At 38.2% G+C, this 27,938-nt stretch overlaps 3 protein-coding genes and 1 long non-coding RNA gene across 5 annotated transcripts in view; 1 reads left to right on the top strand and 3 right to left on the bottom strand.

Annotated features, from left to right (window-relative positions):
* Nucleotides 1–297: 297 nt before the first annotated feature.
* LOC119496717 (C-type lectin domain family 12 member B-like) overlaps nucleotides 298–27,938 on the bottom strand; it is a 44,262-nt gene continuing 16,621 nt past the window's right edge. Inside the window, exons 5-7 of the mRNA XM_037784226.1 lie at nucleotides 13,136–13,299; nucleotides 670–782; nucleotides 298–586 (exon numbers count right to left, since the gene is read on the bottom strand). Coding sequence (XP_037640154.1) covers nucleotides 460–586; nucleotides 670–782; nucleotides 13,136–13,299 — 404 coding nt within the window. The 3' untranslated portion in view covers nucleotides 298–459. The remainder of the gene's footprint in view (nucleotides 587–669; nucleotides 783–13,135; nucleotides 13,300–27,938) is intronic.
* Nucleotides 3,267–7,533, bottom strand: LOC119496721 (CD209 antigen-like protein A). The gene is made up of 7 exons (XM_037784231.1): nucleotides 7,414–7,533; nucleotides 5,559–5,630; nucleotides 5,295–5,384; nucleotides 4,441–4,602; nucleotides 4,180–4,343; nucleotides 3,955–4,058; nucleotides 3,267–3,878 (listed from the first exon to the last, which is right to left on the bottom strand). The coding sequence occupies exons 1-7, from the start codon at nucleotides 7,439–7,441 to the stop codon at nucleotides 3,755–3,757; spliced, it is 744 nt and encodes a 247-aa protein (XP_037640159.1). The 5' UTR covers nucleotides 7,442–7,533; the 3' UTR covers nucleotides 3,267–3,754.
* LOC119496724 lies at nucleotides 4,520–14,285 on the top strand. Its single transcript, XR_005208789.1, has 3 exons — nucleotides 4,520–4,619; nucleotides 11,801–11,807; nucleotides 13,668–14,285. It is a non-coding gene; the product is annotated as an uncharacterized LOC119496724 (long non-coding RNA).
* LOC119496716 (asialoglycoprotein receptor 1-like) lies at nucleotides 20,997–27,833 on the bottom strand. Of its 2 annotated transcripts, none has more exons than XM_037784224.1 (7): nucleotides 27,692–27,833; nucleotides 26,355–26,432; nucleotides 24,264–24,386; nucleotides 22,105–22,491; nucleotides 21,847–22,010; nucleotides 21,584–21,696; nucleotides 20,997–21,507 (listed from the first exon to the last, which is right to left on the bottom strand). In XM_037784224.1, the coding sequence occupies exons 1-7, from the start codon at nucleotides 27,756–27,758 to the stop codon at nucleotides 21,384–21,386; spliced, it is 1,056 nt and encodes a 351-aa protein (XP_037640152.1). In that variant the 5' UTR covers nucleotides 27,759–27,833; the 3' UTR covers nucleotides 20,997–21,383. The 2 variants fall into 2 exon arrangements, with proteins under 2 accessions (XP_037640152.1, XP_037640153.1); XM_037784225.1 differs by having other exon boundaries at nucleotides 24,264–24,383.

The following is a 27,938-nucleotide window of genomic DNA, read 5'->3' as shown; positions in this document are numbered from 1 at the left end:
CCTCTGCAGTTGTTTCAAGCCTCTTCCCAAGTTCTCTGACCATCAACGTTAATAATTGCATAGCAGCTGGACTGGAAGTGTTTCTGACATGTCTTCAGAGACCAAGTGATACATTATGTGATATTATTTCCGTGGTTATTGATTATTTGTTTGGACCAGATTGCAGAGATTGTATCTCTACTACTCTCTCTGTTTTCCTTTAGGCCAGTGGGCATCAATATTCCACTGAGCTCCAGTCACATTGAGCTAACTGAGCAATATGTAAGAAAAAGACAGTAACAACAAAGTGTGGCAGCATTTTTATTCAATGCTGGTTTCAGTAGTCAGATTCACAGTATTTATAATCTAACTGTGTGTATACATGAGATCTGGGTGTGAAGTAGAAATCTTGATATTTTTAAGCCAGTTGATATTATCTTGCAGAGTATCCAGTAACCTCCTCAAGTATGACTTCTCTGTTTAAACAGATAAAGCTTTCTTTTTGCAGATCCATCGGTTTCTGTTACTACAACTCACTGATCTCCATGATATCCATCCTGAGGCCTGGACAGATATTGCACAGTGACCGTGAGAGGCTATCCAGAAGCTGAGGGAAGAACATAATTGTTTAGATCAAGGCTGATCAATTTTGTGATTCAAATTTAAAGAGTTAAGGGATGTGTCTCTTACATTTCAGTCAGATCACTTCCATCGACCCACTTCCATTTCCTATTTTCAACTCTCAGGCCAATCCAGTATCCATCGGTTCCTGAACTTCCCCTGCTGTAACCATCGATTATTTTCTGACAAGAGAGATCGTTACTGGATATATGAATACTATACGTGAATAAACACACTGTGGCCTACAGACTCACACCTGCATAAAATTAATTTTCATTTCACATAGGCTAAAAAAATATTTTTTTTCATTACCTTTTCTGCAGCATTATCTATAACAACCAAATCTGAATTCTTTCCTCTGCAGTTTTCTCGAGCTTCTTCCCAGGTTTTCCATTTAGGGAGATCAAGGTTATTTATCAAATAGCAGCTGACCTGGAAGTGTTGCCAACCATCCTGACAAGGTTTACACTGTCTCTCTGAAACAACAACCAATACACAACATTACTGCATTTTGATATTATTATAATTAGTGGTTCTTTTTAGAATTCTGATACCTTCATTTATTTTGGGGCAGTAGGCATCAATGCTCCACTGAGCTCGACTGACGTTGCCGCTTGTCTCCACGTTTCGTATTTGTTCTGTTAAGATGTTCTTCTGTGCATCCAGCCCCTGGTTTTGTGTGTTCAGCTGCTGGTTTTCTGCCATCAGCTTGGCGTTGTTTTCAGAAATGACTGAAGTAACTACAGTGACAGACAGAGGACACTTTGTTTCAAGTCAAGTTCATTTTAAACAAAACACAATTAAAAAGTGTTTGACATGATCATAAAAGACATTAAAGTATGGGTTAGTCTAAGTTTGTTAAATCAAGTGTTTATCTCCCAAAGTCTTTTTTAGTATAAAATGTCCTCTTTGTGTTGCTATCCCTCTGCTGCAGCTCAGCACAGAAATACTTTTCCCAGAGACATCATTTTGTAGTAAAAGGTTGTAACTTTAGATGATACACACTTGATGTCTCTTACTCAGACTGCTGAAGCCTCATATTAGCTTCACATAAACATTGTAATGCATCTTTGCACAGGGTCCGTATGACAGACCTGTCCTTTAAATGGGGACTAACAACAAGCTAAGAAAACAAAACAAAAAACAGTGGTACTCACAGTGGATACGAAGGCCCATGACGACTAACAGTATCAGCCAACACACTGCTATCGGTGGAAAGGACTGAGTGAGGAAGCGAAACCTCTGGTCTGAGAGAAAAATAAGAATTCAGTTGAAGCACCTCAACAATGTGATTTAACACAGTCACAGGTGTTTTGTTTCAACCTTCATTACATCACATTTTTACATCATGATTGATAAATAACTCATGCTTAACAATATTACATTTGTTAAATGTATTGTTTTCATAATGTACCTGGAGGGGCTGTCATTTTCTCCACAGTGCATACAGGTTCACCAACATAGTCATAGTCAGCTTCTTCTGTGATTTCTTCTGAAAGATAAACAGATCAAACACAAATGTTTATATGTTATATGTAGTTTCATTTACAACATCTTCTCACTTTGCTGTAGTTCACCTTTCACCAACAGCTGTTCAACCGTGACTATTTTTTTTTATCACAATCAAATATCTTTCTGTTGAAGAGCCATTAGATAAACTTAAACATTATACTTCTTAAAATACACTATTTAATTTTTCCTTAATGCTATAATTTGTTAATGTTTGTTTTGTTTTTTTTCTGGTGAGAACATGTTGTTAACATACCTGCGGTGGCTGCCATTCTACCCACAGTCCTGTTAAGAGAGGCAGCTTCTTCCTCAACTTTCTCTGAGAAAAAATACATTAAATAAATTAATTAAAGGAAAAATAATGCAAAAAATGGAAATTTAAAATAATTATTTTAAAACCCCATGTTTCATAAAAAGACACAGTAATGTCTTACATGCAAACACATAAAGATTAAAATATTTACCAGTTTCCTCCGGTGGTTTTCTGTTCACCCTGAACAAATGTTTAAAATCCTGCTGCAGTTCTGTATGAGAGCTGTTAGGAGGGCATCTGGTCCGCTGTGATGGTCTTCACTTCTGCTTTGAGGTTATGACTGTTTTTTTCCCACGTAGCAGCTAATAATACCATGTTTTTGTGAAAGAAAGTCTAGTGGTGTGCATTACTGTCTGCACATTGTCTCTGTCGATATTACCAGGGAGAGCAAAGTCATAAATGTACTGATTCTAGTGGTCTAAAAAGCATACATGTTTGATTATGCCAGTGAAGGGTATAAGGGAAGGACCCACATGCAGACAATAGACGCAGGAAGGTACAGTTCAGTGGTTTATTCACAAAAAATACAAAAACTCATGGAGCAAGTCCAAACAGAAACTTTATTAAAGGTGCTATTGATAACATGAAGCCAGTAGATGTCACATTCTCCCTCCCCCGTTCCATTGCATTCACTTCACAACAAGTAGTTGCCAGGCACTCACTTCAATCTCAGCTATTTATCTGTTTTTTTTCACACTAACTGTTGACCTAGAGATACTATGTGATACCAACGTCATTTTATTATTGGCTCACAAGCCTTGTTAGAAGCGGGAAACCGAACATCAGATATCTTCCATAGAAATAAACAAAACATTCAGTTTGGACCTGCCAAAATGTTTAAAAAGATTAATTCACAATCATAATAATTATTTTCAGGAAAAGCCATACTTTTATTCGTGACCTTTCTAAAAGCTCTGCGGATGATTTATATATATATATATATATATATGAATATATATATATATATATATATATGTAACTGTCACCTCGACATATTGATATTCTTTACATCAGATGCTTAAGAAAACAGCTCTGGGGACATTCTGTTGAGAACAAGTGATGCAGCACCACCTGTTGGCCAAACCAGAAGCAATAACCTTTATAATGTCACACAGGAAATAAGACAACTGAGCAATCTTGTTGGTCCCTTTCATCACTCTATCACTATATGGTGATAAAAAACATTACGTCACTGCATCTAATAAAGTAGAAGAAAAACACATTCAATGTCATTGACAAATGTAGAGCACACACATACACACAAAGCACATACAGTTGATATTATCATACATGTAATTAATCTTTACAGAGTATCCAGTATGACTGCAGTTATTAAAAAGATAAAGCGTTCTTTTTGCAGATCCATTCTTGTCTGTCATCGCAACTCACTGATGTCCATCGTCTGTACGCGTTAGAAATTGCACAGTGACCGTCAGTAGGAGCTTCTATCCAGGAGCTGAGAGAAGAACATGATGTTTAGATCAAGGCTGATAGATTCTACATTTCAAAGTGTTAAGGAACGTGTCTCTTACGTTTCAGTCAGATCACTTCCATCGATCCACCTCCATTTCCCATCTTCGACTCTCAGGCCAATCCAGAATCCAACGGCTCTCCAAGTGTAACGACTGATTATGTCCTGACAACAGAGAAAGAGTTTTATAAACACACGGTGGCCTACAGACTCATATGTTCAAACCTACAGAATATCCATTTTTATTTCATAATTGTGTCATAAGAATTCCCAGTTTTTTCATTACCTTCTCATCTTGATTATGTACAACAGCAAAATCTGCATTCTTTCCTCTGCAGTCTTCTCGAGCTTCTTCCCAGGTTTTCCGATCAGAAGGCCTAGCGTTATTAATCGCATAGCAGCTGGGCTCGTTGTATTCCCAGCCCTCCTGACAATGTTGACACACTCGCTCTGAAACAGCAGATACCAAACAATAAACATCATTACTGCTTTGTGATATTATCATTATTGGTTATTTTTAGATTTAATTAATGGGATCTGAACATACTGTTTTTTATCATGGGGCAGTAGAGATCAATGCTCCACTGAGCTCGACTGGCGTTGAGCTCTTTCCAGTTGTTCATCTGTGACTCCAGCTCCTGGTTTTGTGTTTTCAGGTCCTGGATTTCTGCCGTCAGCTTGGCGTTGTTTTCAGAAATGACGGAGGTAACTACAGTGACAGACAGAGTAAGGTGTTGGGCTTTTAGACTTTGTTTCAAGCCAAGTTCATTTATATAACACATTATATACAAAACAATAAAAGAAGTGTTTTACATGACCATAAAAGACATTAAAGTGTGGATTCTCATGTTTCAAATCTATCTTAAAACAAAAATAACGTGATAATATGAACGTGGAAACTGTGTTTTCTTGCTCTGACCATTCCTCCTGTTCTTACTGGTGAATAAGAGATCCCTTTGTAATGCACTTCCAATGTGAGAGATGGGGGACAAAGTCCACAGTCCTTTGTGCAAAAAAACATTTCAAACTTTAGCTGAAGCCAGTATGAGGTTCCAATAGTCTTAAGTTTGTTAAATCAAGTGTTTATCTCCCAAAGTATTTTTATTACAAAATGTCCTCTTTGTCCTCTTTCAGAAATATTGACCCAAAAGAGTGAATTTGGTACTAAAAGTTTGTAATTTTAGATGATATAAACTTGATTTCTCTAACTCAGACTGCTGAAGCCTCATATTAGCTCAAGATAAACATTGGAATACTTCTTTGCACAGGGTCAGTATGAAAAGGAGGAAGGATTACACCAAGCAAAAACTGTCTCTATGTACTAATGTGAATCTGACCGGCCTGTCCTTTAAATAAGGACTGACAAGCTGAGAAGAAGAAAAAACAAACAGTGGTACTCACAGTGGATACGAAGGCCCATGATGACTAACAGTATCAGCCAACACACTGCTATCAGTGGAAAAGACTGAGTGAAGAAGCGAAACCTGTGGTCTGAGAGAAAAATAAGAACTCAGTAGAAGTACCTCAATAATGTGATTTAACACAGTCACAGGTGCTTCGTTTCAGCCTTCATCACCATCACATTTTTGGACAAATAAACATAGGTTAATCAATTTCATGCTTGATAATATTACATTTGATAAATGTATTGTGTTCATAATGCACCTGGAGGGGCTGCCATTTTCTTCACAGTGCACACAGGCCCATTAACATAGTCAACTTCTTCTGTGATTTCCTCTGAAAGACAAACAGAACAAACACAAATGTTTATGTGTTTATATGCAGTTTCACTCCCAATATGTTGAGCACACCGGAAGAACCATGACACAAAGGATGGATTTCATAATCAATTTCAACATTGTGAAAGCAGTTGTTGGCAGTCATTCAAAGCATCAGAGGCAGCAGCTACAGTATATACGGGAACTGCCTAATTTATCTATTTTCAAAGCCTTGACCTTTTTAGCGCACACTAATAATAAGGTATCTTCGCGTTTGCTATGCGGCTAATAAACCACTGTATACAACTGTAAAATTAAAGAAATCCCATACTTGTGTCAATGGGAATTCCCAAGTGACGTCAGTGATATGTAATATTAAGGTACGTATCCCCCCAGTAATGCTTTCATTAGGTTTATTGTACTGAAAGTACTTGGCTCTGTTGTGGAAATTGGCGGCTGCATTTATTTTTTAGCAACAACAATGTTGACATGCTGACGGTTAAAATATATGACCACACAACTTGGTCTTACTTCCTGACAGCCTGTCTTTACAATGCAATAAGGCAGTGGTTCCCAACCTGGGGTCTGGGCCCCCCTTAGGGCGGCGGCAAAGATCACAGGGGGGGAGCCAGGATTTGTCTGCTCTGAGGTTGTCAAAATTATGTATAACTAAATTCATAATAACTGGATGATTTATACAACAGTCTGTATATAAAATTCTTTAAAAATATATCTTTTTTTGCTACTTGGTAGCAAAATCTAACGACATATTCTGCTTCAATACATATTTGTTAGCATTTAGCCTTTCAAAAACATCAGATCAGATTTTCATAGATACAAGTACGGGGGACTTCAAGGAAAATAGGTTAGGAACCACTGCAATAAGTGATACTAATGCTAAATACTCAGTAATTACCAAAGTATTATGTTCAGGCTGTTCTCATACACCATTGTAATTATACCTACGAAAAGTAAATGCACTGTAATTTGTATTTATCCCACAAAATAAATCTGTATGTAATCCATGTAATTGTGAACGAGGAAGTATAATTAGCGGCAAACGCCACCTATAGTGAGGAAGTTGGGGTGGATGGGTGTATCTAAAAACACCAGATTTTCACCCAGGAGACCAGTGTTCGTGTCCCGTGTGAAACCAGAAGTCAATGTTGATTTATTTGTCACATAAATTACGCCATTTCCTTTGTTATTTTAACCCTTTAACTTCCAGTGTTGCGTTTATTAACTACAATCTTTCCTAAACCTAACAAAGTTGTTTCCTGTGAAGACGCAAGTTTATTTTGAAAAGACTTGAGCGGAAATTGACGCTGAACACGCACGAAAAATGAGGAATAACTTCGTGAAATATCATACGAACCGTTGTATGAGAATACGTTCAGACTGTTTTCATACACCGTCTATGGTAGCCTATACACGGAAACCACCCACCTGTCTTACCCTGTATGTGGGCTATACTACTTAATGTAATTCCCATATAATTACAGACCAAACCTCTTTCAGCTTTGATTTTACACAGTAATTACCCTATAATTTACACCAATTCCCGGTAATTCTTCTACAACTTGTCATTATAATGATTTTACTTATTTACTATTACAAATTCAACTATTTAATTTTACTTTACTGTCACTTCTTGGCAATTTCTTCACATTACTACGTAATTAACGGCCTGTAAATGAAAGGATGTTGTAAAGCATCAGAAGCATTATACATAGAAAAATGTAGACAACGGCAGAGAAAATAATATTGTAGGTAAACACAATTATTAGAACATTTTAAAATACCAGTTTCCTCCAGTGGTTTTCTGTTCATCCTGGACAAATGTTTAAAATCCTGCTGCAGTATGAGGGTTGTTAGGAGGGAGTCTGGTCCGCTCAGATTGTCTTTAGTGGACTTCTGCTTTGAGGTTGGCACAGTGTGGAATTTCAATTGCCGCCTCATCCTTTTCAATCATGTAGCAACTTCCTTAATTATGTCGTTTGTTCTACGTGATGAAAGCTTACTGATATTTTCAATGAGCAATATGTGGGAAGATGCTGTGGCAGCATTTGTAATCAATGTAATGGACTAAAACTGAAGTAATTTGCTTCTAGATAGATGGATACTATCACTTAAACGTCACCTCTACATATTAATATTCTTTACATCAGATTACAAATGCTTAAGAAAACAGCTCTGGGAGCATGCTGTTGAGAACAAGTGGTGCAACACCCCCTGTAGCAACTCATAACGTAATAACTGTGCATAACGTAATTGTAGTGAGCTTTTGCCCTTCATGTGGTGGCTGATTGAGTACTTTTGTAGTTTAACACTGATGGCTTTGAGCAGTAAAAATAGGAAATGAGGAATGTCCAAAAATGAGGTTAAAGTTGAACTCAAAATGGGTTTAATCCAGATTGTTTAAATAAAGGTACCGAAATCAAAACAGAAGGCAGCAGCAACAAAGACCAGACGTTTAAAGCTGTGTGCCTCCAATCAGCGGCACACTCCAAGCCTGTAGAGCACGGCAAAGCACACTGGCAAAGAAATGAGAATCATCTTCTACAGTAATAACTGCGCATATTGTAATAACTTAAATGTCACAAAAGCTCATAATATAATAATCAGCACATAATGTAATTAAACCTTGAGCGCATAACATAATAACAGCTTTGTTCATAATGTAATAACATATATATTATGAGAACATTATAACATTATAAACTTAGCAAAATAAAAAGTTAATTAATATAATAAATTCAGCACATAATGAAAAAAAAAAAAGAAAAGAAGAGTACTCTACTTGTCTCTTATAGCACAGGAACCTTCTAGTTTTACATGACACAAGTGGAGTATAGTTAATTTAAAGCAACTGGACTTTGTCTGTTTGGTCAAGAGTACATTTTCATCAATCAGTTCCATATTGCTTAAGCCTCTTGGATGTGAGACTACAAGATATCCAGTGACCCGGACAAATGAGAAACTTTACAGAGATGATGCTGATTTTAATATACTAGTGATTCTCAGCATGTAAAATAATTGTTCCATACATAATTATTCCAGTTACTGTAATTGTTAGCTGATCCAAGCAGTGGACCATTTTAGGTAACAGTCTACAAAAATGCAAAAAAAAAAAAAAAAAAGAAAAGTCTGTTACCTCATGTGAACTCTTTTATATGTAGATGAGTCCACACTACTGGTTTCCCATAATGACACAAGCATAGTTAGAAGTACGCTGAGTGGAGAACTTCTTAATGTCAGCAGGTGGATGACAGATAACAAGCTGTCACTCCGTTTAGGAAAAATGGAATCCATACTGTTTGGGCCAAAGATAAAATTTAAAAGGTCCCCTGGTTTTAATCCCCCTCCAGCCAGTTTTACTTCCTGTTTTTTGTAATTCATTACCATGGCAACCAGATTGTGACGTTTTTCAATCCAGTTTTTGTAATCCTCTTAATGCCCTAGGTCTCTACTTGGTGGCTGTAAAGTTGCTAGGATTATCCTAGAGGTCACCACAGGTCATTTATACAGTGAGAAAAAAATGGTCTCACTACAATGAAATGGCTACTATGGGGACTAACATCATCACACATGACTACAAATGGGCTCATTGGATCCACAAGAGTCTCAGCGTTACAGTGATACCCAATTTATGTCATTCCAAGACTGTTTAGGGACCCCAGTCTGCAGAAATATTCAGATTAATTTTTAGTATAGGCAAACATAACTTTTTATTACCATTTATACTGCATGAAAAAAACTGAATGGTTTTTGCCCAAACTGCATGTGATTATCATAAAGTGGGCATATCTGTAAAGGGGAGACTCGTGGGTACCCATAGAACCCATTTCCATCCATATATCTTGAGGTCAGAGGTCAAGGGACCCCTTTGAAAATGGCCATGCCAGTTTTTCCTTGATAAAAATTGTGCCCAACTTTGGAGCGTTATTTAGTCTCATTCCTGACATGGTTGGTACCAACTGATTCCTTATGTTCTCTTGTTTCATATGATGTCTGTAGCTTCACTCTAGCCCTAAAACTGAACCTGCTAGCCTCTAAAAGACAGTAAAGTCGGTCGGGTTCGCACTGGGCCGCGGGTCTCAGAGGGTTAATTTCATTATGTTTCTCTTTACTGTAAAGGTTTCGAAACAGGGTTTTGAACCTAGTGCATAACTTTAATGGTATTTTTTCACTTTGGCAGTAGGCAGTATATTTGGGCATCATTGGGGGAAAAATCCATAATAGCCTTTCAGCATATTGTAATTCAAGTGTTCTGAGAGATAACTAGACTTCTACACCTCATCATGGCTCTGTTTTCAGGCTTTAGAAAATCTAGTCGGTGATGGGAGACTTTGACCAATCACAGGTCATTTCAGAGAGAGAGCTTTCCTTAATTATTAAATAAATTCATTATATGAAAATAAGCACAAGGCTAAATATGCAAACATGAACTGTTTACAGAGTATCCAGTCAGGTAAGTTTTGTTTTCAGAAATGAGGGAACTATACAGTCAAACATACAGGAAGGTGTTGGTCTGTGAGCAACTGCAATGTGCAACAACTTGTTAAGAAGAGAATAACTTGAACTTAAACTAACAGTCACTGAAAAAAATACTTAATCTAGGCATAAGTTAAATCATTGTTGCCTTGTTTGAGAGTATTATTGCTGGACCGTTGAACTTCTAGCTGGGATGCACATTAAACACCAGGATCCAAGAGCTTGTTAACCATTTATTCAGAGAGGGGTGGAGGTTGAAGGATGGATAAGGGATGAAGGTATGGATGTTGATGATTTTTCTGCACAATAAACAAATGAAACCAATATACTACCATGCTTACCACAATTGGTAATAAAAAAATAAGTCATATAGTCATCTTACGTTATTAATGCACCGGCTTCTTAAGGGTGAAATACTTTAACATTCTCCATCCGGAACCTAATTATAACAAACATAAGTTAATACAATTCAACAAAATATACAAACACTTCCTTCTTAAAACTAACAGATTGCCTTACTTACTCAATCTGACTTTAGCTCACAGATAAGTGGCCTACATTACGCCGCTCCAGAACAGTACCAGGATCTATCAAGAAAGGTGACGACACACATTAAATTAAGATAGAGAATATGTTGAAATAACTCAAAAAAATAAACCATATGTTGTCTAAAACTTAAATTATCAAAATCATTGTGAACAACTTACAGGGTTGGAAGCATGGTCTCAGTCAAAAGGGATCTGAACAGAACACACCCAGCCTTTAAATAGCCTCCCCTTCTCTAGACTCCTCCCCTGGTGATTAAGGTGACTCTGCTCCCTCTACCTGGTCTCGCAGGATTGACTGCAGGCTTTGCCACTCTTCCTCCCTTGCTTAACAGAACAAGCTTGGGACAGGAAACATTGCAGCTGACTATTAACAGAGATATATTTACTTCCAGATGACAGAGGGCCGTATTTAAACGATCTATAGCGCATGGTCTTATGTGCATGGTGCAAGTGCAATAGGGCGTGTCCAACCCCACTTTCACTAGTTAAATGGCACATAATCAGGGCGCAAAGTAAGATGCAAGAGGCAAAGGGGTTGTATTTAGTTTATTAATTAATAACAAGTGTGTTTTGGGCGTAACAGGAATCAAACCAATCAGAGGGTCAACTCCCATTCCCTGTAAAAGACAGATGCGCCTGCACCGGGCGCATTGCTATTTAAAAGGTGGACTCGGCAAATTGGAGACACATCAACCACCCCATTCGACTGCATATGAGCAAATGCACCGATAACCTATATTTAACCAGTGCAGGCGGCATGGGGCGGCAAAATTCATTATATGATAATAAGCACAATTCTAAATATGGTACACATGTATTGATAAATCCATTACTCATCCCCTTTACCTGCTTACTGTATGTCTGTTTAGAGACCTGGTGGGGCAGGAGCTTATCCCAGCATGCACTGCGTTTAAGGCAGAAAAACATTCTGGACAGATCTCCAGCCTAACACGGGGTCAACACACACACAAACATATTCCCCTGACCTGTATGTGTTTGGACTGTGGGAGGAAACCCATATGAACATGAGGGAACATGTAAACTCCACACAGAAAGTCTCATTCAAAACCAGGACCCTCTGTCTGTAAGATGACAGTGTAACCACTGAGCTGTTTTGATACTCAGGAACAGAATTAGGTCTAAACAGATTTAATGTGACACCACCAAAAAACACTGAAGCCCCATCAGAAAAACATGACATTTGTATTTGTCAAAATACACAATATGATAGTTCCCTAATAAATTGTCCCTCTCTGGAGCTCTGCTGGTGCAGATGTTGACAGTGTGACTGATTAATGAGGGCAGATCTCCTTCTGTCCCATCTTCATAAACACGATATAGCATCATAAATGAGGTTGTTCTTCCTGACTTTATTAAAGCTTACTGACATTTTCAAGCAAGAAAAAGATAGTAACAACAATATGTGGAAGCACATTTATTCACTGGTGACTAAAACATGAATTTGCTTCTAGATAGATAGATAACACTTAACCATCAGCTGTACAAGTAAGCATTTTATACATCAGAATTCTACATGGAAACAGAATCTGGAATATTTTGTGAAGAACAAGTGGTGCAGCGCCCCCTGCTGGCCAATCAGTAGCAACAATATAAAATGCCACATAAGAAATAAGAAACTCAGCAGTCTTGTTGGTCCCTTTTTTCAATCTGCTCATACAGAAATTATAAGCACTGCATCTCTAACAAAGTAGAAGAAAAACACATTCAAAGTTATTAATAATTAACAGGTTAGTGCCCCTTCAGGCCCGACACACCATACCTATATAATCCAATATCTAACTGCATTTATACATTTAATCTTAGAGTCTGTTTTTTCAGACTCAAACAGCTTTATATTTTTTTTACTTATTCCTTTATAAAAATAAAATTGCTTGATTTTTTGTCATCTTTGAAAAGCACAATTGTGAAGTAGAAGTCTTCGTGAGTCACTTGATATTATCTTACATGTAATTAACCTTTACAGAGTATCCAGTAACCTTCTCATGTATGACTACGGTGTGTTTAGACAGATGAAGCATTCATTTTGCAGAGCCATTGTTGTCTAACATCACATCTCACTGATTTCCATCCTTCGTTCTCGAAAGAAATTGCACAGTGACCGACAGAAGGAGCTTTTATCCAGGATCTGAGAGAAGAACATGATGTTTAGATCAAGGCTGATAGATACTATGATTCAAAGTGTTTAGGAACGTGTTTCTTACTTTTCAGTCAGGTCAGTTCCATCGATCCACTTCCATTTCCTATCTTCAACTCTCAGGCCAATCCAGTATCCATCGTTTCCTGAACTTCCCCAGCTGTGACGGCTGATTACGTCCTGACAACAGAGGGACAGTTTTATATTTAAACACCATACATGAATAAACACACGGTGGCCTACAGACTCACAGTGTGTTCAGACTTACAAAAAATACATTTTGATTTCATAACTTTGTCATAAAAATTCCCACAGTTTTCTCATTACCTTCTCCTTTTGATCATGTATAACAGCCAAATCTGCATTCTTTCCTCTGCAGTCTTCCCGAGCTTCTTCCCAGGTTCTCCGTTCAGGAGGAGGAGCGTTATTAATCGCATAACAGCTGGGCTTGTTGTATTCCCAGCCCTCCTGACAAGGTTCACACTGTCTCCCTGAAACATCAGAGACCAACCAACAAACATCATTACTGCATAGTGATATTATTATTGGTTATTTTTTTGACTTCATTAATGGGATCAGAACATACTCTCAGTTGTTACGGGGCAGTAGGTATCAATGCTCCACTGACCTTGACTGACGTTGAGCTCATTCCGGTTAGTCTGCATGTCTTGTATTTGTTCTGTTAAGTTGTTCTTCTGTGTCTCCAGCTCCTGGTTACTTGTGTTCAGCTGCTGGATTTGTGTTGTCAGGTTCTCGATTTCTGCCGTCAGCTTGGTGTAGTTTTCAGAAATGACAGAGGTAACTATAGTGACAGACAGAGGAAGGTGTTGGGCTTTTAGACTTTTTGTTTATTTATTAGTCATATAATAGATTAATAATTATTTATAAAAATTCAATTCAACGGGGCTTTATTGGCACGGAAGTTTCAAGAACAATGTGTTGTGTATTCAGTTACTGTTTACCCACTAGAGAGGGCTGTACACCACATGACCCTGTACTGCATGATTTGAAAGGAGAATTGAGAGAAGAAGAGAAGCAGTGAAGTTCAGAGTTAAATCCATGCAAGTGTCTCGCTCTCTTGCTTTGTTTGAATTACCTGGGCTACAACAAATTGGCGACCAGGATGGCGATTATTGGCGTTGCATGGCATTGTTTCTGCCATGCACGGGACAACCTGCAATCCCGTTTGATATGTGGATGAAAATGTTCGACAATTATCTGCTTGCCATTCACGCGAGGGGGGAAGACTGGCCCGATATGAGGGAACATGCAATCCTCCTACACTGCCCGGGCACCGAAGGCCAACGTATATTTTATACACTCACAGATGCAGGTACGACTTATGATTCAGCAGGAGCTGCACTGCCTGCACACTTCAACCCTGCAATTAACGTTGTGTTGGAACGATACAAGTTCAGACAGAGAGTGCAGAGATCGCATGAGACTGTAACGGAGCACGTGGGCTTGCTGCGCGAGCTCGCCCATACCTGCGGTTTTGCTGGAAATACAGATGAAATGATACGTGACCAACTCATTGAACATGCTAGTTGCTCAAGAGTACGTGAGAGACTATTAGTGCAAACAGATGAAAACCTCTCTCTGGATAAGGCAGTTAGGATGGCGTGCCAGGTGGAAGCGGCCATCGGCCACACGCAAACTCTTTCTTTGGAGCCTCAAGCGCCAGTACATGTGGTAAAAGTAAAACCAAAACATCCATTCAAGAACAAAGCAAGGAGTAATTTCTCTGCCGAGCCTGCAACAGCACAGAAACAGGATCGAAGTTGTTTTAAAAGCCTGACTGGCTTAACGATTATGAACATTAATCGTTCTCTCATGGCCTTTGGGGGGAAAATGTTGAAGAGGGAATGACAATGACTTTGAAAAAAAAAATGCTGGACATTGAAAAACGACCTGTGGCCGTTAAGTCAACGAAAGTCAGCGTCGGGCTCACGCTTGCTCGCTCTAAATACACATGAACAAGCGTCGCTCAACACAGTGAGGCGACACACGTCAGCTAAAACTACAATATCACTCTATATTTCACCTCCTTGGCAGTAATGTTAGCTGACCAGACGAAGGTCTCTCCATGAATCAATGCCGATCCTAGTGTTGGCTTTTCCTGGTTCAGCCTCCCGACCGCGGTCGGAGGGAACAGGGGAGACACCGGCACCCGGTCAGAGACGATAACGCTTCTCACTGCGGAGCCCCGTCACTTCACATGACACGGAAAACCTCGGTTGGTCTGTAGGAGCTGCAGCAGTTATTTCTGCACAAATGTCCACTGTACATTCACTAGATATTCTCAGAGCTACGAAGTCTTCTACAGTGTGGAGTGTGCGCGCATGCATGAAGGCAAGCAGGCAGAGGAGCAGAGTACAGCAGAGACTCCGGCCCTGGAGACCAAAGCTACGGTGTCCCCCACGTACTCTGAACGCCGCCAACACTGTTTTGCAAAACGGGCTTCACTAGATAGAACTTTGCGGTTTTGGTGCCTCTGTGTAGTTTGTGTTGGAGTCTTGTCTGAACAGCGTAGCCAAACGCGAGCCAGATATATGCGAGCGCGCATGGGACACCGACCCGGGCGATTTATACGTGTAAAAAGTTACAAACAGTCCCTTTAAGTTAAAGCTATATGTAGGATTAAGTTTCCATGCTGTTAGTAAAGTTGGCATAGACGGTAATGCTGTTTGTTATAATCACAATAACAATATTTTTTGGAAAATTTTGGGTTTATGCTACGTGGGATACGGAAGACATTTAAGGTTGCATTATTCTACAGCAAGGTCTTAAGTAATTTAAGAGACTGTGTATTTACCTTTATTTTACCGGGTAAGCTTACTAAGCTATGGGGGAGATATGTTGTGTATTCAGTTACTGTTTACCCACTAGAGAGGGCTGTACACCACATGACCCTGTACTGCATGTTTTGAAAGGAGAATTGAGAGAAGAAGAGAAGCAGTAAAGTTCAGATTTAAATCCATGCAAGTGTCTCGCTCTCTTTCTTTGTTTGGATTACCTGGGCTACAACACAATGTTGCCAAAGCATCAAAATACAATTTGTCCATTGATTTTGACAGTACACAATAACAGTAATATGAACATTGACACATTAAGGTTGCTATCTATCTATCTATCTATCTATCTATCTATCTATCTATCTGCCAGTGTGAACAGGAGGAAGAATTACACCAAGAAAAACTGTAGTAAAAGCTAAAGCTAAAAGCAAAAGATAAGAAAAAAAACCCCAGTGGTACTCACAGTGGATACGAAGGCCCAAGATGACCAACAGTATCAGCCAACACACTGCTATCAGGGGAAAAGACTGAGTGAAGAAGCGCAACCTGTAGTCTGAGAGAAAAAGAAGAACTCAGTTGAATTGATGAAGCTGATTTAACACAGTCACAGGTGCTTTGACAAAAAATAAAGATAGTTAAATAAGTTTCATGCTTAACAGTATTTACAGTTTTTCTTAATCGCTTTGGCTAATTTTTTTAAACAGTCTTAACAATCTCTAAACTGTATGTGCAACTTTCACAACTGTTTGATGGGACATCACAACTCTATAGCATGTTTGCAAAAGGTAGTAACTCACCCAGAACATTTCATTAGTTCCTCAAAGCCTGTTGTTGTGTCAGTCAATTGTTGACAAAAGTTGTTTTGTCATCATGTGAGCCGTACTGGTCAAAAAGATGTTTTGTTCTACTTTTTGTTGACACTGAATACTTGCTGTACTATATCAGAAAGTCCGTTTTATCTGGCTGAATGCTGTTGTGTATCGCATTGAGCTTTTTAGAAGCACATTTCAACAGCAGGTCAAAGTTTACTGAAAGTCAATAGGCCTACTGTAGTGCACAGCAAAAGGATGTGCACATCTGTATGTATGCTGTACATTTATTTGAGTAGCAATGCGTCACCTTTGGTCTTTCATGTAAAAATACTCTATATACAGTGAACAGAAAATTTGCCACAAAATGACGTCAAAGCCAAAAACAAGTAGAGCACAAAACAACAAATTGTAACTCATCACAGTACATAATCATGTCATAGATATTTATGGCATATACATGTATGTCTGACAGATTTTGATAACTGAAAGGATCATTTTTCTGAGATGGCTCAAATGAGGAAATGATGTTTAGAAGTTTAGAAGATGACGACAATTTCACTGAGAATCAACTCATCAGTCTTGATCAGCAAGACATGTGCAAGTGGTTATTGTACTTACTCTTTTGGACATCTGCTAAAAATCGTGCAGTTTGCTTGAATTAGTAACAAATTCTAATCTGTTGAGAACAACAAACTACTTGTTCAAAGATCTGAACTTCAATTGAGCCAAAGCGAATGAGAAAAACTGTAATGAGTGAAACGTATTGTGTTCATAATGCACCTGGAGGGGCTGCCACTTTCTCCACAGTGCATACAGGCTCATTAACATAGTCAGCTTCTTCTATGATTTTCTCTGAAAGACAAACAGATCAAACACAAATGTTTATATGTTTTTATGCAGTTTCACTCCCAATATGTTGAGCACACTGGAGGAACCATGATACAAAAGATGGATTTCTTAATCAATTTCAACATTCTGGTCATTCTGACAAAAACATAGTTCACCAGAAGTCCTTTGAGGACTGTAAAGGAAATGTAAAAGCTTACAATGTACCAATTCTGTATTTCACAGAAAAGTGTTTGGTTGTTAGTTCTGCTTTGACGTTGTGGTAGAGTTGTTTGGTTAACAGCTAATGCAGATTAGTTGTGTTAGGAAACTATCTTAAAGGTTTTAACCCACACTGGTCGTCTGCAACATCTTCTCACGCTGCTGCAGTTCCCCTTTCACCAACAGCTGTTCAATAGTGACTTTTTATCATAATTAAATATCTTTCTGTTGAAGAGCCATTAGATAAACTTAAAATCCTACTTTTTAAACTACACTATCTGCTTTTTTTCCTTAATAAGTCATTGTTAAATCGACAGCTTCTTCTTCAGTTTACTCTGAGTGAAAAATACAATAAATCTCATCATCCCTGATGTGTTGAGCAGAGTGGAAAAATCATAATGCAAAAGATGGAATTTAAAAATGAATTTGGGCATTTTAAAACCCTTTGGTACTAGGGTGTTATCAAGCATCAGAAGCATCATACACTGCAAGAAAACAAATGTAGACAACGGCACAGAGAAATATACATGCAGACACATAAATATTAGAATATTGTTAAGTACCAGTATCCTCCCGTGGTTTTCTGTTCATCCTGGACAAATGTTTAAAATCCTGCTGCAGTTCTGTATAACGGTTGTTAGGAGTCTGTCTGCTCCGCTCAGATGGTCTTTAGTGGACTTCTGCTTTGAGGTTAGTGTGTTTTTTTTTTACAACTCTGTTTCCGTCTCATCCTCTTCAACAATGTTGCAACTTCCGCATTTTTATTCAATGTAATAGACTAAAACATGGCTTTTCTTCAGATAGATGGATGACCCCGTCACCTCTACATATGAATATTCGTTACATCAGATGCTTAAGAAAGCAGCTCTGGTTACATTCTGTTGGGAACAAGTGATACAGCACTCTCTGTTGGCCAATCAGAATCACAAATATCAAATGTTTCATGACAGGAAGCTCTGAATAGTTTTGTTGGTCCCTTTCATCACTCTATCACTATATGCTGATATAAAACATTTGATCATGGCATCTCTAATAAAGTAGAAGAAAAGCACGTTCAAAGTTATAATTAACAGTTTTTGGGGCCAGGGACCCCTTACAGGGGAGACAATTACAAGGACCCCTCATAATCCTAAAACAGATTAATCATATGCTTACTACCATTTATACTCTTAGATGCTAAAGGAGCTATTTGTATTCTGAAACATTTCCACTTAAATACTTCCGACATGTTTCATAATAATAAACAGAAACGCACTTCAATTTGAATCATGTTAAGATAAGATGAAATGATCCTTATTTGTCCAAAAGCGGGGACATTTCCAATCTTAATAACACTTATATACCTTTAAACAGAGTGATTTTATTTAAATTGCATTTGGACTCAACTTGACAGCATTTATAGTCTACAGTTCAAGTAATTGATCTGAAAAGCTTTCAGACAATGGTTATCATTAAGACTGACATAGTCCTAATAAATCCAGATATTTAAATTTACCAGTCTAAAGCTGACTTTTAGTTTGTGCTTCAAATGAAAAATTATAAATTTATTGTTGTGTGTCACAATCATATCAGAGTTTCTATTGGCCCTAAGCTAACATGTGCGGGAGTAATTAATAACAAAGTAGTTTGCCTGACAGAGTGCGACGGATGCCTGGGGGTCCCCAACTCACACTTTGAGAATCACTGCTATAGGGGATGCACAAACACACATTTGATATTTATAAGCCAGTTTATATTACCATACAGGAAAATGAATGTAATTGTATATCGTGTATTAATGTTTACAGAGTACTAGGAAGGTATTTCTTTACAGAGATGACAGAGGGAACTACAGTGAAACATACAGGAAGGTGTTGGGGTGTGAGCTGTCACTGTGCAACAACTTGATAAGAAAAGAGAAACTAACTGAAACAAACTTCCTTCCTTGTTTTACAGAAGAAGCCTGACAGGAATCATTGCAGCTGACTATTAACAGAGATATATACTGTACATGTTTACTTCCAGATGACAGAGTGACTGTTGAGTGTATACTCACAGGGGATACGAAGGTCACCTGAACCAACTCACATCTTTTGGTGGAAGAGACTGAAAGAGAGGACGGAGGGAAACTTCTTATCTGACAGATAAATCTGCTGAAATCTGACAACAGTGTGCTTTATCACAGACAGAAGCGTTAAAAGGAACTTCTTAAAATACCCCAAACAAGCTTTTCAACCTTCATCATTATCACATTCTCGTTCAACAATTTGATGATCGCTGTAAAACATCTAATGCTTAAGAAAGTTAATTTCTACAAAATAAATTGTGAATTCTGAAGTTATGTTGTTGTTTGGTTAGTGGATAATGCTGAGTAGTTATGATGGGAAGTCTTCTTCATTAAAGGTTTCAACACACTATGTGTCTTTAGCATCTTTTCATGCTGCTGCCGTCAACCTTTCATCAACTGACAGTAACTTTCATTATATTTTATCATATACTGTGAATATCAAATCAATTTTTTTCTGCTGAGATTGAAGACCAATTTGACAAAAATGGAATTCTACTTTTTAATACACAACTTGCTATTACATAAAACATGATTAATAACATGATTATGCTGTGTGTTGTTCTGTGACTAAACATTGTGAAAATAAGTATCTACATTCACACACAGTGATGAACTGATGAGCTCTTGAACACAAAACCAATTATCACATATTCTTAAGCAATAAGGATTAACAAAAAAAATCAATAGTAATTCACACAAACAAGTTCTTATTTCATCATACTAAATCCATCACTCATCCCCTTTACCTGCTTACTGTATGTCTGTTCAGAGACCTGGTGGGGCAGGAGTTTTTCCCAGCATGCACTGCATTTAAGGCAGAAAAACATTCTGGACAGATCTCCAGCCTAACACGGGGTCAACACACACACCAACATATTCCCCTGACCTGCATGTGTTTGGACTGTGGGAGGAAACCCATGTGAACATGAGGGAACATGTAAACTCCACACAGAAAGGCCCCAGACTCGATCAAAACCAGGACCCTCTGTCTGTAAGATGACAGTGTAACCGCTGAGCTGTTGTGATACTCAGGAACAGAATTAGGTCTAAACAGATTTAATGTGACACCACCAAAAAACACTGAAGCCCCATCAGAAAAACATGACATTGGTATTTGTGAAATACACAATATGATAGTTCCCTAATAAATTGTCCCTCTCTGGAGCTCTGCTGATGCAGATGTTGACAGTGTGACTGATTAATGAGGCCAGATCTCCTTCTGTCTCATCTTGATTAAACATTAAACAAGATAATAACAACAATATGTGGAAGCACATTTATTCACTGGTGACTAAAACATGAATTTGCTTCTAGATAGATAGATAACACTTAACCATCAGCTGTACAAGTAAGCATTTTATACATCAGAATACTACATGGAAACAGAATCTGGAATATTTTGTGAAGAACAAGTGGTGCAGCGCCCCCTGCTGGCCAATCAGTAGCAACTATATAAAATGGCACATAAGAAATAAGAAACTCAGCAGTCTTGTTGGTCCCTTTTTTCAATCTGCTGATATAGAAATTATAAGCACTGCATCTCTAACAAAGTAGAAGAAAAACACATTCAAAGTTATTAATAATTAACAGGTTAGTGCCCCTTCAGGCCCGACACACCATACCTATATAATCCAATATCTAATTGCATTTATACATTTAATCTTAGTCTGTTTTTTTCAGACACACACAAACAGCTTTATTTATTTTTTTTACCTCTTTCTTCATAAAAAATAAAATTCCTTGATTTTTTTTTTTTTATCTTTGTAAAACACAGTTGTGAAGTAGAAGTCTTCGTGAGTCACTTGATATTATCTTACATGTAATTAACCTTTACAGAGTTCCCAGTAACCTTCTCAAGTATGACTGCGGTGTGTTTAAATAGATAAAGCGTTCTTTTCGCAGATCCATTGTTGTTTGTCATCGCATGTCCTTGATATCCATCCTACACCCTGGACAGAAATTGCACAGTGACCGACAGAAGGAGCTTCTATCCAGTTGCTGAGAGAAGAAGATGATGTTTAGATCAAGGCTGATAGATACTATGATTCAAAGTGTTTAGGAACGTGTCTCGTACCTTTCAGTCAGATCACTTCCATCGATCCACTTCCATTTCCCAGCTTCAACTCTCAGGCCAATCCAGTATCCATTGGTTCCTGAACTGTCCCAGCTGTAACCATTGATTACGTTCTGACAACAGAGAGACAGCTATTAGATATTTAAACATCATACATGAATAAACACACGGTGGCCTACAGACTCACAGTGTGTTCAGACCTACAGGAAATACATTTTTATTTCATAATTGGTTCATACAAATACCCACAGTTTTCTCATTACCTTCTCATTTTGATCATCTATAACAGCAAAATCTGAATTCTTTCCTTTACAATCTTCTCGAGCTTCTTCCCAGGTTCTCCCATTAGAAGAACCAGGGTTATTAACCGCATAGCAGCTGAGCTTGTTGGTTTTCCAGTCATCCTGACAAGCTGCACACTCTCTCACTGAAACATCAGAGACCAACAAATAAACAACATCACTGCATTGTGATATTATTATTGGATATTTTTGGACTTAATTAATGGGATCTGAACATACCATTATTTGTTTTGAGGCAGTAGGCATCAATGCTCCACTGAGCTCGACTGACGTTCAGCTCATTCCAGTTAGTCTCCATGTCTCGTATTTGTGCTGTTAAGTTGTTCTTCTGTGTCTCCAGCTCCCCGTTTCGTATCTCCAGCTCCTGGTTACTTGTGTTCAGCTTCTGGTTTTCTGCAGTCAGGCTTGTGGTCTTGCTTTCTAAGACAGTATAGCCTTTTGTCAGGTTGTCAAACTGGACGGTCAGATTGTTGTGGTCCCTCCTCAAGTTTTCATTGTCTGAGCTGAGTTTGTTGTTGTCGTTTGTCAGGTTGTGATTGGCCTCCAGTAGAGCTGTTTGGTTTTCTTTTAACTCCGTTAAATCACTCTCATGACTTAATGGAGCAACTGCAAAATGGAAATTAGCTTCTTAATCATAGTGATAATGCAATTTTGGTTTGTCAATTTTGTTTTTGTCATTTGCTTCTTTTGAAAGTTATTTCCTGTATGTCTGACTTCAGGTTTTCCAGCTTCTCGGAAGATTTCAACAAATCTCCTGAAAAGACTAAAACCAACATTTAGTATGTCTCACTATGTTTCCTGACTTCCCCAATGGGCCCTGTGGCACTCACACCCAAGCCCTCTGGTTCCTACTGAAGACGTATATATTTCTCATTGCCTAAAACACCTGGACACTGTAGTTTTAAGTCAACATTAATCAAACTTGAGTGAATAGTACAAGAGTAAGAGGACGGTGTATGTGGGATTGACTCAAAAGCAGCCCAGTTGCTAGGAATAAATGTTGACATAGCATGTTTCTGCAAACCACGGATATGTTGAATGTGTACGTTTTTGCATTCGGTCCGAACAAGTGACATAGTATATCGAGCGACCGTTATTGAAAGTTACGTGGTACAGTAACGAGTATAACAAGCGAGAAAGTCCACTAAGGTTGGGTGGAAGGTTTGGTGAATGGGTCAAACAAACAGAACATTCACCCAGGAGACGACTGGTCGCGTCATGTGTGAAACCAAAAGTTAACGTTGACTTTACACTTGTTACATAACGTTGTTATGCTTGTTATGTAACGTTATATGAGAAAGTCTGCTAAGGGTGGTTGTTATTTATTTACGCTGGTAACGTAATGTTATTATTTTAACACAAACCATGATCTTTTTTCTCACCTTGACCGAGTAGTTTTGTTAACAACGTGCATTGTGCCTTTCTGCAAGCGTGATTTGAGGCTGATCTGAAACGTATATATTAGGGCTGTCAATCGATTCAAATAGTTAATCACGATTAATTGCAAATTAATCAAATTTTTCATCTTAAAATAGTGGCGTTATTACCACGTTAACTTTGACAGTATTTATGTATTTATGAAACATATTTTTGGTTCAGAAACATCTACATTCAACATATGCGCGGTTTGCAGAAACGTACAATGCCAACATTTCTTTCTGGAGACTGGGTTGCTCAAAAGATACAGATGCAATATTCATTGTTATGAACGAACATGCCAGTGAGGTTCACTGATGTGTTTTTAATATTTCTTTGGACAACAGTGGAGCTCTATGGCACAGAGGAAGACGACATAAGAGGCTTTGATACACAACATTCTTGTTAGTAGTTACATTCAGTGTCGGTTTGGGTTTTATCATCGGATTTATTGACAATAAGAAAAATATAGAATATCATTTGACTTCTTTCAATTGCTTTTATGCTCATTTTGGCTTCTGTCTCCAACAGATTCATAATATTCAGTCGACTATACGATATAAAATGCTTTATTCTGAAATTAGATTTAACTGGGGAAAAAATAAACAAAATTTAGATTCATTAATTTTGCTTCATTTGGGATAAATAACCACAAAGCATTAAAACATGTGATCAAATGTTGTTATGATTGGATTATTGCTTGATGCTGACACACCCAGGAGCAGGTGCATATTTCTAATATTGTGTCCAGAAATTTTGTTTGTAACAGATTTGGCAAACAAATAGAGGTAGAGACTTATAGTCTGCTAATAGACAGTCTGAGCTTCGAACTGTGGCAAATACATGACTGATAACAAATAATGGTGACAGATGAAAACTATGAATTATTCTTTAAGGTTTGTCTCATGTCGATGTGTGAGTTAATGCATGGACTGCCTGTTATGTATGTATAGTATACTCACAGTGCAGTACACAGAGTGCTATGATGCCCAACAGCAAAATGACACAAAGAATCCCCAAACAACAAGCCAACTGCTGATAGTGGCGACGTCTGTTGTTTGCTTTCTTGTCTGGCAATAATCCTGCTGAGACAAACAACAAATAGAAATATAGAAAGATATTTATTTATTTATTTATTTAAAAAGGATCCCCATTAGCTGATACCAATAGCACCAGCTAGTCTTCCTGGGGTCCGAAATCATGTACATTAATTTATCACATACATACTATATACAACATCACATTTGTGTTACACTAATAACACTCAAATTTTCAAACATATATAAATTTCAAATTTCAAATTCATACACAAATCTTCCACAATTTTTTTTTTTTGATAAGGCTTTAACAATCTGAGTTAACCAAATCAAGAGAGAATCTTTCAAAGTTAGTCTTTTTAGTACAATATTCACTCTTGTGAACACTGTCTGGTGAAACACAGAGGGAATTTTATAGTAAAAAGAATAAGTAAAAAGTAAGTAAAGGGAAGGAAAGGTGCCCACTTGATTTGACTAACTCAGACTGCTAAAGTATTAGCTTCAGATAAACTTTGGAATACATTTTTACACAGAAAACTGACAGTAGATTTTGTCCCCCACCATTTACATTACAAGCAAATTAGGAATCTTTTAACAGGAATGATGACAGCAGGCAAAACCTGTTTTAATAACATCTGACTTTTGCTGAAAAATTGCAAAACTATCCTTTGGGAAAAATGCTTTTTGCTTTTGTGCAAAAAGTAGTGGTAGCAGTAGAAGCAGTAATAGTAGAAGTATTGGTGGTAACAGCAGTATACTTGTAGTAGTAGTGGCTGTAACAGTAGTTGCACTTGAGAAAGACATTAAAAAAAGTTCAAACTAAAAATATAAATTCCCTAATGATTCAAAAACAATCCTACACTTCTCATAATTAAATTTGATGGCATCTTTTCACTAGATCCTCCCTGCCTTCCTGGAAGATGCTGACATCTTTGAAACTCCCCACCCCCAGTTTGTAAGGCTGTTATAAATGTCCTCCTTCCCCCTTTTGTCGTTCATGGGGCGGTTCCCTATTCGAAGTGAACAAAACTAACTGGGCATGTCTCCTTAGTTAAAAATGATCAAATTGCCTACTGGTTATAATGGTAAAGTAGTAGTAGTAGTTATAGCAGTACTAGCAGCAGTACTAGGTATATGCTCTCCTCTCCTTTACATCCCACATAAAAAACATCACCCGGACTGCCTTCTTCCACCTCCGCAACATCTCCAGACTCCGTCCATCCCTGTCCCACTCCAGCACTGAAATCCTGGTTCATGCATTTGTCACATCCCGGATCGACTATTGCAACACTGTCCTCTCTGGCATCCCCATCAAACTACTCAACAGACTCCAAATCATTCAGAACTCTGCCGCCCGGATCATCACCCGCACCAAATCCTCCGACCACATCACCCCCATCCTCATCCAGCTGCACTGGCTCCCTGTTAAATCCCGGATCGACTACAAAAACCTTCTGCTCACCTACAAAGCCCTCCATAACCTCGCCCCCACCTACCTCACAGGCCTCCTCCAGGAGTACACCCCCTCCCGTTCCCTCCGCTCATCATCAGCCGGACTTCTGACCACCCCCACCTCACGCCTCAGCACCATGGGAGCCTCAGCACCATGGGAGCCTCAGCACCATGGGAGCCTCAGCACCATGGGAGCCTCAGCATCATGGGAGCCTCAGCATCATGGGAGCCAGGGCATTCAGCTGCTCTGCTCCCAGGTTATGGAACTCACCCCCCCCCCACACATCCGGCAGTCTGACAATATCACATCATTCAAATCCCTCCTCAAAACCCACCTGTTTAAACTGGCCTACTCTCTCTAGTACTCATCATCACCCATCCTATGTGTCTGTACAAATATGTCTCTGTCATGTCCTGTTGTTTTTATATTTTATCTGTCTATGTTTAAATTGATTCTTGTAAGGTGTCCTTGGGTGTCCAGAAAGGCGCCACTAAATAAAATGTATTATTATTATTATTATTATTATGCAGTTGCAGTAACACCTGAATTGTTTTACAACTTACCGTTTGTATCAGGAGTTTGTTCAGATGTTTCGCTTCGCACCTTGACTTCATCGTACGTAGTTTCCTCCTCTTTTATAGCTGAAAGGGTGAAGGACACGATTGGTTAATTACTGTGTAGTGGTCAAATGACAAGAACTTATAAAGGCTTATTCCATTATTTGAAATGACAAAAGGTAACATTTTACAATAAGGTACGCAATATTTCGATAGTTACCGGGGAACAAATGAGGAACAAATGAGGAACTAATGAAGAACGAATGAGGAACTAACTGTAAACCATTAGTTAACAGGCAGCTCATGAGTAACTCAACAGTAGTAACAACTTTTATAGAGTAGCTAATGATTACTTAATTGAGAAATGTTATTATGTTAATAACTAATATAATTGTTCATGGGTATCTGTGAATCCTTATCCTTATATGGTCCTTTACTTAATGCATAGTTCTCGCATAGTTACTTTTGAATAAACGTCACTTTACCAATAACAAAATCATTACTTTATTGTTAACCACCCATTTGTGTCTCCTCAAGTACAGCGGTGCACCATACTGTGTTGTTACTGAGCACCGCATCATTACTTCCATAAGGGTGAAATGGTAACCACTGGAATGATCACTGATGAATTGTAATAGCTATTAGTCAGTGAGGGTGATGCCCCTCTAATGGGAAGACACAAACTTGCTTAGTAATGAACAAGTACTCATGAAGTTATGATTCAGTGCTCAGTAACAACTCAGTATGATGCACCACTTTACTTTAAAACTGACAGCTAAAACCAAAGATGATGAAATTGTCTCACAGTTAGCGGATCATAGATGAAAGGGGAAAATAAAAGTGCATTTCTCAATGCAGAGGACACAATCATTCTTAAGAGTTGAACATTGTGCATATAGATTTGAATTTAATGGGTTTCCTTGGTATATTTGTAGTGCGCACTTCACCATAATCAATCGATATCAAATTTGCACCTGCAAACTTCCAACAGTTTATGAAACAGCCTTTCCACAATGTAATGCAGCTGATTCTTTCTATGAATATATCAACCTATTTTTGTCCTCTTGGTAAATGATGAGCAGTTTTTCATGTTTCAGGTTGTACTGGTTACATTTAATTTACAGTACATTAAAAATTCTAACTTCACTTAGATTTTAATATTGTGGTCAGTAAAAATACCTAATGTATTTTCTATCCAGTATAGTGAAGAAAATACCAGTACAAGAAATCAACATTGCATATGAGGATGATCACATAAACACAGATACAGTATCTATCCCGAGCAACAGCATAATACATTTTAACACTTCTATTCTTGATGTAAAAAAAGAAAAGAAACTTACCTTCAGGTGGAGGATGTTTTTTATTTTGGAATACAACCGAAGCGTAGTTAACCTCCTCCTCCGACATCGCTACAGCCGTTCTGTTAAGTTCTGTCTGACTTGTAGACAGAGAAGTGCTGCTGTTATCAAACCACAGCTCACCCTCAAAGTGGTTGTGACCTCTGTTCAGTTGAATCTGTCACTCAGCCTTAGAATGAACAACTTCTGCTTTTTGACTAAGTAATTTGCATACATGACCTGAGTATGA

This window comes from Sebastes umbrosus, chromosome 11, assembly GCF_015220745.1.
Source record: "Sebastes umbrosus isolate fSebUmb1 chromosome 11, fSebUmb1.pri, whole genome shotgun sequence".
Lineage (NCBI taxonomy): Eukaryota > Metazoa > Chordata > Actinopteri > Perciformes > Sebastidae > Sebastes > Sebastes umbrosus.
Note: the sequence above shows the minus strand (reverse complement) of the source record. Positions and strands in the feature narration are given on the sequence as shown.